We start from the raw sequence: 12,030 nt of genomic DNA, 5'->3' as shown, positions 1-12,030 counted from the left end.
GTTTTTGTCATGGTTTTTTGTTTTCACCTTTAGAGGATAAAGTCATTAAGAAAAAAACCTAAGGTTTTAAGTTTTTCTCAAACCCTACCACAGTATTGTGTCCAATTCAAAACGATGAAGATAGCAGTGGAAGGGTGCATACATTGAAAACACTTGCAACATCAAAATTGACCTCCTCCTTTGTTATGGTGATTTCCAGGTTCTTTCTCTTACACTCTCACTTTCTCCAATTTGTTGTTTTTATACGAAATTTTGTCACTTCCCAAATACCCATTTTTTATATGAACTTAATTTTTTTTTCTTTTGCAGCTTAGGCAGTCAGGAATGAAAAAGATATGGATAGCCTTAATGTGGCCCCAAAATATAAGGAGATGAAGTCATTCTGGAAATACTATTCGGGTTAGGAGGTTGCCCCAGTCCCCACGATTTTTATCGGTGGAAATCATGAAGCTTCCAATTATTTATGGGAATCGTAAGTCACCCCCTTTTCTTCATATGTTCTAGCTTGGGGATTCTGATTCTTTTATGAAAAGGCCTTGAATTTTACCTTCTGCTATTGAACTGTGTAAACTTTAGGTATTATGGGGGATGGGCAGCACCTACTATATACTTCTTGGGGTATGCTGTGGTTGTGAAGTTTGGCAATATCCGTATCAGTGGACTTTCCGGAATTTACAATGCGCGTAATTATTGTTTAGGGTGGGTATGAAGTTCTTTTACTTGTCTATTCTATGTTTATTCTGGAGTTCTATTAATGGTGATTGTATATTTACTGCAAGCGAGTGTCAGATATGTTATATTGATTCTTATTTAGGGTGGAGAATCAAAGCTTTGAAACTGAAATGAATTAGCTTTTCCTTGAGCAGGAAACAGGTCTGTGTATCATGCTCGGGAGTACGATGTTCACAAGCTCATGCACCTAGAGGAACTGATAGATATTTTCCTTTCACACGATTGGCCGCTCAGCATCACTGATTATGGGAACTGGCAATAACTTGTTTGCTGCAAAAAAAAAGATTCAAAGATGAGGTAATTATATTCAATTGGTGGAAATGGACATATGTGATAGAATGAAAATCTTCATATCAAGCGTCTTCTGTTTTCTTGTTGACCATTCCTGGTTGCTTGTTGGTTGAAACATATTTCCTAGATCCAGCAAGGAACTCTTGGAAGCAAACCTGCTGCTCAGCTGCTCGAAAAACTCAGACCATCGTATTGGTTTTCAGCTCACTTGCACTACAAATTCACCGCTCTTGTTGAACATGAAGAGGGTGGTCGAGTGACAAAATTTCTTGCACTCGATAAATGCCTTCCATGGCGCAAGTTCTTGCAGGTATCTAGATTCATTGTGATGCAGTCAAACCTAGAGTATACATGAATCTAGGAATGCCTTTTGCTTCTGGTCTTTAATATGGTGCTGATGCTCTCTCATATAGTTTAATGGGATAGATAATTGATCATTTGATTTCAATCAAGGTTGAATGCGCCTAATGTTTTGAGCTTTGTGCATATCATACGTAATGCTATTAACTTTGCCTCGTCCACGTTGATTAATCCATTAAATTTCTTAAGGTGACATCGTTTTTCCTGTTGGTTCATTTGATGATTACAGCTAAGACATTCCCAATGAAGATGAGGATGATCTAGAAGATGATGCAGAACCGAATAATGAAAATCGGTCCTCATGAATGTGAATAATGTTTTCTATCAACCAAGAGGTTTATTAGTGCAAAAAGATTGATGGCAATATCTTGTTATGCTATGAGGCTTTACTTGTTTGTGAAGTTGGCAACTTGGTTTAATGGCCCACACTTTTCCAACTTTCATCAGCAGAGGAGAGCACCTATACAAGTTTCTTTCTTTCTAAAATAATGTATAAACATCAAATATTATATCAATAGCTATTATCACAGTCAAATCAATATATGAGCTTGAATTTGGAATCTCAAATTTTTTGGGGCTTTTCTAATTGAATTGATGTTATTAATATGGGTAAATGACAATAGCATGGTACCCTTTTTCAGGCATGAACTTTGTTCTTTTTCAATAAGCAATTTTCAGACATGGCCATTGGTTACAAAATGGCAGCTAGATCTAGATCTATAATACATGCTCACTACCAAGAATGAGGGGCTAATTTGGTTTTCCAAAAAAGCAAAACGGGAAGGGAAAGGTGATTAATAAGTTGATCATTTATCTTTTTTTTTTATAATTATAATTGAAGACATTTCCAAGTCCAAATAGAGTTTTTTTTTTTTGAAGAAAACACTCTTATTAAAAGAAAACTAAAATCTTAATAAATCTTTAGTGTATATTTCTTACAATCCATTAGCACATTTATAAGATTATTAAATTGTTTAAAGGAATGTTAGAAGGGTGAACTAGAAAAATTGTAAAGGAAATTTTCATATTTTATTCTTAGTTTTATAGAACTTAAAAGAATCTTTATTTTAAGAAATTGTGATTTATAAATTGGGATGTAAATATTGATGTTGAAGAAATTAAGTTGACCAGGATCAATGGTGCAGTTACGGTGAAGGAAGGAGATGTTGAAGCCTTTTAAAAGGCTGCGGAAGAAGATAATGAACTCAAAGGGCTGTTATATTATTTTTGGGGTCCAATCAATTGACTTATGCTTGCATTGGAAACACATTAGAGTTTTGTATTTGTGATGGTATCAATTTATGGAATAAGCTAGGGATCAGGTGGGGCTCTTGCTAGAGTTGATACTGAAGTACTACATGAACGATGTTCAGAAGGAAATGCCTTCTCATTGATATTATCTTCATTAGAGGTTATAGAAGACACACCACTATTTCATTCTATCTACAAATTTTTATGCTTTCTACCTCCTCCTTTACTTATATTTTATAGTTTTCCCCAATCCATAAATGCAATCTCATTGATATGCTCGTTTCATCCATGGTAGTATAAGCTGTCATACTTGCATCGTTTTTTTGAATAAATCAGGCTGATATATTAAATAAAATAAAATTAATAGAACTAAAATACCCAAAATTTCAGACCCAATATAGGCTTACAAAGCTTAATTATGCCTGTATATATGGGTTATTTATGAAGTCTAATCCAATTTAATACGTAGATAACCCTAATCATCAATTAAATAATATAATTCAATTTAAAATTTATAAATAATAAATTAAAATCACTTATTTTCAAATAGACAGTTATATCTATTTATCTTTATAGTTTAAAATTTTAGGTTATATTCTCATTTATAATTTTAGATATATATTTTATTAATTTTTCTAACAATAAAATTATTTATGAATTGCTAGAAAAGTTTAAAGTATTTATATTAAAACTATATGAGTAATAAAAAATTGATATTTCTTAGTTTGAAATGCCCAAGAGCCACCTCAAATTTTAGGCTTCTCTTTGTTAGTAACCACATTTAACATCATTAATTTACCATATTTTAATTATCCTTTTTTAACTCTTTATATCTTTGATATAGTAAATAGTATTATTTTAAAAATAAATATATTTAGACATTGAGAATATTAAAGTGTATCAAATGAAAATTTGAAAAGTAAATAACTCAATTATCACTTTATTAAATGAGTGTATTAAATAGCAATAGTTACCGTTGGCAGGAGAAGAGCCCCTCTGCCCGTTTTCATCAATATTTTCAAATCCCCTTCCTTCCCATTTCTTTACCATCTCTTTCTCTTCAAAATTTTCCTCTCTAATCCGTTTTCATCTCTTCCTTCTCAATCATTTCTGCTTTTTATTTTTAATTTTTTTTATTGTGATTGTGATATTGAAATCACTTGCTTCATCCATAGATTTTGGGTTTTCAGCCCTAGGAAATATTGTTTCGGTTCGTCTTTTCAAATCTATGGATGTCGGTGTGGTTGTTCTTGTTGGATGCTTTGGGAAAGAAAGAAATTCTGGTTCTGCAAGATTTCACCAGCGATGGCCTCTCTTTTACAGTCAACTACTTTATTATTCATATTCTCTATTACATTGATTCTTATCCGAAATAGACACGCTATTCCCTTCATCGTATTGCACGGTAATGTTCTTATCCCAATATCTTTTCTTTTCAAATTTAATGTTCTTATGCACTCTCCCATGGCTTAAATTCATTCTTTAATGCCCAAACTTGAGATAAATGGGGATTAGATGCCAGTTTAACCTGATACCCATATTTCTTTTATGGATATAATGCTTAAAGTTCAACTAAGACCACTAACTTCATTTCTAGTGAAATTGTTTAAGCAATTATGCCTTTGTATAAATTGTTAAAATTCTGTTAAATGTACGGGTTAAACAGGATTAGATGCCAGTTTAACTTGAAACCCATATTTCTTTTATTTGATATGGTATAATATTGTCTGTCAAAGCAGTAGTAATTGTATTTTGGTTTTCTAATAATCTGGTTTGTTCGCAAGGTCGATTATTGTACAATGCATCACGAATTCCCCAAGCTTAAACATACCGATTCCTTTTCATCCATGATTGTCGAAATTATCCAAGGACTAGATTGTGAAATTATCCTACTTTATGCTAGCTTAAACATACCGATTCCTTTTCATCCATTCAACAAATCAACACATTCACACTCATACACATATTAACCATTTCCATCTCAATATGATACTCAAAGTTAGCTACATATAACTATCTCAAAATACTCAACCATAACAAACAGATACTCAACATGATTCTTTGCCTGGCAAGGTTGACCATTTACCTTTCTATTCCACTTGAATCTAAATAATTTTGAATCATGTCTAATGCCCTGTGAATACTATCATATTTTAGGAAAGAGAACAACCTATTGATTTAGCAAGCAAGAAAACCTTTTGAAAACGAAGGATCTATTTTCTTGTACCGCTGCATTTTGGGTTGTATTTGCTGGCTTGATATAGCCATTTTGGTGTACCATGCAATGTTCATTTCTTTTATATGAAGACTTTTACTGGAAAGGGATAGAAGGAGCTATTTTTCGTTTAAACATTGAAGTCTGCAATATGATTGATACCATGTTTATCTTAGTGGCCTGAGGCTTCAGTCAGAGTTCCAGATCTAAGGCCGCAGTCTTTGCCTGGCTGCTAATGTTCTGGATCTAACCTATTATCATTTGTTGTCACATGAACTAGTAGTGCATTACATTTCACTTATCATCCGCTTCTATTTATTCTTGAACCATGTCAAAACCTTTTTGGCTTAATTAAAATTAATTTGAATGGATAAGGTTCCATCTTAAACTATGTCTATATCAAGCCTATGAAGTGTAATGTTTCACATTTATTGCAAATTGTTTTGGATGGTTAATGTGTCTGTTTGTCATAATCTTGAAACTTACATGGATTATGCAAGACCTTTTTATACTTTTGTTATTCTTGATTAATGCATCTGCAGTTTTATGTGGTCTTTACTGGGGTCCATATATTTGGCTTTGTAGACAAAATGTAATTCACTGATTAGATATCTCTGTACAGGCTATTGCAGCAATGATGCGTGCTCAGGAGGCCGATCCTACCAATCTGGAAGTACTTCTTGCTCTTGGTGTGAGTCATACAAATGGCTAGTGAAAGCTTATCGCTTTAATCAAGATGAGATTAAAATTTTGGAGTGTCAAACAAATAATACTGTTTGAAAGATCAGAATTGGAACAGACTGTTGCTTTAAAGTATCTGTATGGATGGTTATGTCATCACCCAAAGTATGGTACTCTTGCGCCACTGGAGCTTGCTGATTCTGTGTATTATGCTGATGTAAGTACACTAGGGTATAATTCGTTGTTTTTTTGGTTGGTTTTTGTCTTTTGGAACAATGCCTTGATATTGCAATCTTGGTTTGAGTGTAAGCCGCTTCCTCTAATGTTACTGTGGGATAGTTTGCTTATGTTGTGAATGCTATGATTACAAGAGTGTCTTTTTGCATATAGTTTCCATGGCTGCAGTGATTATATTTTGGACTTAGAGTTTTACATACGGTGACAGGATATAATTTTCCTTAAGATTACTAGAAGATTATCCCTAACATTACATTTTGGAAATGTTATTGTTATATTCAGGTGTTAATCGAAGTGTTTTCTGCCATACAGGTTGCTAGATTATTCAATGAAGTTGCTCAGATGTCTCCTGAGGATGCTGATGTACACATTTCCTTGGTGTTCTGTATAATTTGTCGGGAGAATATGATAAGGCCATTGCATCTTTCAAAACTGCTTTGAAACTTAAATCTAATGATTATTCTCTTTGGAACAAGCCTGGTGCAACACAAGCCAACAGTGTGCAGAGTGCTGATGCAATATTAGCTTATCAACAGGTAGCCTCTTCATGATTCCCCCTTGAATAGTGGTGGCCTATCTGTATACGACCTGATATGTTAATTTCATAATTATTTTTTTTATAATTAAAAATTTATTTTTCCTATTCTAAAATTTTGGGGTTCTCTTTACTAAGTTGGAGCACCTGTAATGTGTGAAATTCAAAATATATGAGTACTAGGATTTTACTAAGAATCAATTTGTACGGTGTGTTGGTCACTATTTTGCATGTTAGGCCAGAATAAAAAAAATGAATTATGAAGGTGTTGACAATGTCGGCAAGGGTGCTGTAACTACCTGAACCATTTGAGGTGCAAGATGTAAAAAAAGCACTTTTTTGAGCAATTGAAAGGATGGCATAAAGAAATGCAAAACATGTGATAACCCAACATGTCAATCTTCTGTGTGCCAAACTCTTATGGGTTGCATCATCTTTTCCTCTATTTCTCTTCTTTCTTATCTTTCGATGGTAAAGTGATGCATTGGTGTGTTATACAGCTCTCTTATAGGGATGAATTATTTACTTGCTCCATCTTTGTAACCTTAGGCTGCTAAATAGATTCTCCAAATAACATGTTGCACCTAGTTGGACCTTAGAAAACAAACTAGCTCTTCTATTAAGCTCCATGTAATTAGTTATTTGATTTGTTGAAGCTATTTGTTAATTTAGATGATTTGATTATGTACTTCCTCATTTTACATATACCCTTGATCATCTCTTTCAAAATGCCCTTTTTAATGCATTTAGATCTTGCATATGCAGTTTGATTTGTTTAGCCTCTGTTACTGAGATTGTCCATTTAAAATTATTTGATGATAAACTTCCCTTTGCCTGTGGTGGCCATATTTTCAGCACTGTTGAATTTAGTCTTTTGGTCTATGTCTGGATCTTTAGGCACTAGATTTGAAGCCAAACTATGTGCGTGCTTGGGCAAACATGGGTATCAGTTACGCCAACCAGGTTTGTTATATCCTTCACTATTCTCTCATTGTCTTGACATTCATGAAAAGGGAACTACATTTCTCTACCCCTCTAAATATTTTATTTTACCGATGAAAATAAAATAAAAATATTATAATATTGTTATGTTATAAAATAAAAACCCAAAGTTTCTCTCCGTTAAATCAAGATCCATTGTCATTAGCTTCTTTCTCTCTCTCGAAAAAGGAAAAGAAAAGGTTTGAATTCATGAATCAGCGGTAGCTTCTTCCGAATGAGTGAGTTGAGGTAGTGCTAGCCTTTCTTTTATGGTATAAATTTTGATTCTTTAAAAAAAATCTTGTTTTTTCTTCATCTCTTTTTATTCTGTTTGGTTTCTGATCGAGGAAAATTGAGGGAAATTCCTGATTCACCTGTGAGTTGGCAAATTCTGTTCATCCTGCATTTTCCCGGAAGTCAAACAGGAGACTTAAATGTTTTTAATATCTTAAAGGGGGAATCAAAATAAAATACTAAGTGACCGTTAAAATGGCGCAAAACTGATTTATTAGCCGTTTATTAAATATCTCTTCAATCTATGCACATTTATTATCCGTTTCTTTCTCTCTATGTTTCTTGGTCTCCCTCTTTTGTTTTCTTTTTCTTCCTCATTTATTCTGTTTTCATAACAAATCCTCAAATATATCTCTTCAATCCAAATCTCTTCCCATTTCTTTACCGGTTCTCTCTCTCGGTCACTTTTCAATTTCTTTACTCTCATTTTTTTAGCTTTGGGTAACAAAAGTCCAAAATAAAAAACACACCCTACACTGTTTTTTGTGGTTTTTGAAATCGACTGCTTCATTGGGGACTGATTTTGAGGTATGAATCTTGAACTTTGTCTTTGTCTGTCTTTGCCTATTGATTTTTATTTTGTTTTCAGATCAATGTTTTTTTTACTTCTATTTCAGTGGGTTCATTTCTCTGCCGTTAATTTGTTCCGATTTTTGTAACCCCTGCTTCATGGTAGACTGATTTCAGGTATGAATCTTTGCTTCAACATTTGTCTTTTTGCTTTTTGCTTTTTTCATCTCTGGTTTGGAGTGTGGTTTGTTTAGCTGTGTGGGTTTGGTTTGTTGTTGGTTCAGGTTTGCAGTCTTTGGTCTGACCAAATTAAAGTCTCTTCTTTCCTCTCCCTTTTATCTCACTTAAGATAATGCTTTAAATTTTTCGGCTGGCTTTCTTTCTAATCTTTCTGTCCAGATAGCCTACTGGTCTCGTGTATAAAAAACTGCTTTCTCTGATTGGCTGGATTTTAAGTACTGTGAAACCAGTATCCCAATTGTTAAGTCAACCATCAGGACATATTTTTAGAATTCGAAATACTTTTTTGAAGTATGGTACAATTATGACAGGAATCGAAACGCTTTTCATATAACGAATAGGCACACATGAATGACTTTAATTAAATAATTCCCTGGGAAACTCTACAATAATTAGTGTAAACGATTGGTCTGAGGTCTATGCCTGTAAATCCTTGAATGAGATAGATCTGTCCTAGGAATATGTAGTACTCTTCCTGTCCACAAATGACTCTTTAATTTGTATCTTTTTTGCCCTGTAGCAGCAAGAAGTACACATTCATGGATTCCTTTCTCTCTCTTTTACAGGTGAAAAATCTATAACAAATAGAAGTTGAAACCGCTTATGGTATTGGAATTTTTGAAAACATTGGCTCATTCCGTCTCATTCATCTCCACTTTCTTTTTAGAAAAATAGATGTTTTCTTTCGGTCTCTGGTCTCTGTCTTTCCATTCGTCCATGGCTATTTTATTGTTAATCCTGCCGTCGCTCTTTACATTCCTGTTTTAGTTTCAGATATATTCTTCTTTTTACTTCTGTTTTCAGAGTGTCTTTGTCACGGTTTTGGTTTTCACCTTTAGAGAATCATTAGAAACTATAGATGTTAGCGGTTAGACATCACTGTTTTGTTCCGTGTTACAAATCTATTGATCTCGTTCTGTTTATTCTTTTTGTTTGTTTCCTGTGTACTTTTGTCAGAGATTTTGATTTTCAGCTTTAGAGAAAGTCTATTTCTTTCAGTATTTGAAACTATGGATCACGTTCCTTATTCCTTTATTCTCTCCTGTTTTTCCCTTATTTCTAACGTTCCTTTCTTCTTTATCAACTACTGTGTTTTCCCTTGTTTTCAAATATTTTCCTTCTCTCCTGTTCTCTTTCTCCCAGCCTCCTTTCTTGTCCTTTCTTTCTTCATACACACAATGATGGTACACTAGGTACAGGCTTTTCGTGAGAGAAATCCCAAGTTTTGTTTGGCGTTTCTGTTATTTGTGATTTTTGAAATCCCCTAATTCATCGGATATTGATTTCAGGGATGAATATGTATTTGTCTCTTTCCTTTTCATCTCTGTTTTTAGCTTTCTACAATCTATGCTTTTTCTACTAATATTTTCAGTGGACTTTTGCCAAGGTTTCGGTTATGGAATGATGGGAGGCAGTCTGACCCTATTTGCAAATGCACTGTAAGTTGCTTCGATTGTGAAAGTCTTAATCTTTGGGTTCTCTTTTTGCATGCTTGTTTGTGATCCATTCTTTTGCTCGGGCCACAGCTTTGGTTCTGTTTTTATTTTTTAGTATTTTGGGTAGGGTTTTTTGGGATGGGTTTGCGTTGTTAGTTGATAGACATGATAGTTCAAAATAATAAAGAAAATCAAATTAGACTTGTTTTATAGTGTACTTGATGGAAGAATATTAAAAATACAGTAATTATATATGTTGCTCATGCCCTCGTTAGCCCAAGCAACACCAATATAACCAGTTCCAGCACCAACGGAAGAAATAATATGTTTGATTATTGTTATTGATAATAGCACGACTACGAACGATCTAAAGAAATAAAAGAGCACCAATGAGCTTAGCAACGATCTCACAACAAGGCCGGTGGTTGGTGTACGTAGTCCCTCGCATGTTGCTCATCAACTCGGCATTGTCTAATAATGATGTTTTCCATTGCCGGTGGTGGGTGTACGTAATATAAAACAACGCCTACTTCCAACCATGCCATGCATTTAGATATTGCCTGAATATTTCAATCAAAATCCATTTCCAAATCATATACATAACAGCACACAAACAATCCCAATTAAGTTATATTAAATTTGATTTAAACATTGATGGGCAAAAATTTGTAAGATGTAATGATACAAAAAAGAAAAGGGTTAGATTAACAGTTATCATCACAGGAAGATGCCGATTTATAATAAACATGAGAATGGCGAAATAAATCAACAGTTTAACACCAAAATTCATAACCTAACTAACCTAAAATGTCTTTCTCAAGTTTTGACAAATTTAACAAGGTACGTTTATCTAATGAAAAACCCGCCATACTGGCCTCCTTACAAACCTCCTTACACTTGCCCACCCTCCCTGCAACCATATACATATTAATCAAGTCACGATACATATCATATGTTGGAGAGAAACCCGCTTCCTTGAGTTTGGAAAAATATCTCACTGCTCTTGCCAAATCCTTCAGGCCAATAAAAAGCTTTATTACTACACGATAAGCAGGAAGATCCAAGAGACATTCCCTGGCCTCCATTTCCCAAACCAGAGCTAATGCTTCCATGTACTTGTTCTCAGAATAACGACTATGAAGCAATGTTGTGTACATCACCACACTGGGGTCACGCCCTGATTGCTTGAACCAGTAAAACAAGCTCTCCACAATCTCAAACTTCCTATGCCTAATGCAAACCTTCATGATCGCTGTACAGTCCTGCTGACTCAAATTCAAATTATCTCTTTCTCCAAGATCACCCAGTAACTCCTCTACAAGGATGTGTTTATCAGGATTCTTTCCAAGCTCCAATATTAGCTTTGCGTAAATGCCTGGATCCAGCATTCTTTTACTTTGCTTCACAACCGAAAGAAGCTTCCATGCAAGGTTCAAGCTTCCACCTTTAACAAATCCTTTCAACATTGCCTCAATCAGACTACGATTGGTCGAGCTCGTGAACTTCTCCAAGTTGACGGGCAATTTTAATTCACGCTTCCTAGCCAATACTTCAACAGTTGAAGTCAAAATCCTATCATCAGGGTACAAGTGAGGCATCTTCTGAGCCCAACAGAAAGTTTGCAGAGCTCTTTGTGGAAGATCCATAAGACCCAATTCCCGAATTGTGATTGATAATGAACCGTTACGCAAAAAGGGAGCCCATTTATTGAGAACTGCAGACACATCATCATCGGAAGCAAGGTCTTTAATCTCTTTAGATAAGCCAATAAGAAAGCTTGGGTTCTTATATAACTGTTGTGATACAGAAGCACGAGATGAGTTTACCCCAGCAGAAGACTTCTTAACGTGTTTCTTTGGCATAGGAAATCCCAGTGGCCGTAGCTTGTAAGGAAGTGGGACAGGAAGAGGCCTCTCTCTACCTACTTTTCCAGGTTTTTGAGGAATTCTTCCCTGAAAAAGTGAAGATATGGCTTCAACCTCATCTGATTCCCAAGCAAGATCAATATTCACATGATCTTCTTTGTCGTCTTCTTCTTCAGGTGAATCACTATTGTGACCGTAAATTGACTTTATTTGTTCAGTGTCAGTGGACATGTCGGTTTCAGTTCTAGGTTTCTCCAAGAATAAGTTAACGCCAAAGTCAGGAGGGAGTTTGGTGCGACGCGGATAACGGCGGTTCTTGGGTTGCTTGCTTTAGCAAATTCTTGTGTTGGGATGCGCCAGGTTAGTAACACAAATGCTCTGTTGTAGTTTTCCTCTCAAAGT

At 34.7% G+C, this 12,030-nt stretch overlaps 1 protein-coding gene, 1 long non-coding RNA gene and 1 pseudogene across 2 annotated transcripts; 2 read left to right on the top strand and 1 right to left on the bottom strand.

The window, feature by feature from the left end:
* The first annotated feature begins 14 nt into the window (after nucleotides 1-14).
* Nucleotides 15-1,950, top strand: LOC107950346 (uncharacterized). Its single transcript, XR_005907335.1, has 6 exons — nucleotides 15-199; nucleotides 315-472; nucleotides 577-699; nucleotides 867-1,029; nucleotides 1,151-1,333; nucleotides 1,613-1,950. It is a non-coding gene; the product is annotated as an uncharacterized lncRNA (long non-coding RNA).
* A 1,674-nt stretch (nucleotides 1,951-3,624) lies between these two features.
* Nucleotides 3,625-10,017, top strand: LOC121212132 (peroxisome biogenesis protein 5-like; annotated as a pseudogene).
* A 463-nt stretch (nucleotides 10,018-10,480) lies between these two features.
* LOC121212128 (pentatricopeptide repeat-containing protein At2g01860) lies at nucleotides 10,481-11,956 on the bottom strand (the record flags this gene model as incomplete). The annotated part of the gene is made up of 1 exon (XM_041084334.1): nucleotides 10,481-11,956. A coding segment is annotated over one exon (1,396 nt), but the record flags the coding sequence as incomplete, so codon positions are not given.
* Nucleotides 11,957-12,030: the final 74 nt, after the last annotated feature.

The sequence above is a fragment of the Gossypium hirsutum genome, chromosome A13 (genome assembly GCF_007990345.1).
Source record: "Gossypium hirsutum isolate 1008001.06 chromosome A13, Gossypium_hirsutum_v2.1, whole genome shotgun sequence".
Classification (NCBI taxonomy): domain Eukaryota; kingdom Viridiplantae; phylum Streptophyta; class Magnoliopsida; order Malvales; family Malvaceae; genus Gossypium; species Gossypium hirsutum.
The sequence above is the reverse complement of the archived record's forward strand: the minus strand, read 5'-3'. Positions and strand labels throughout refer to the sequence as shown.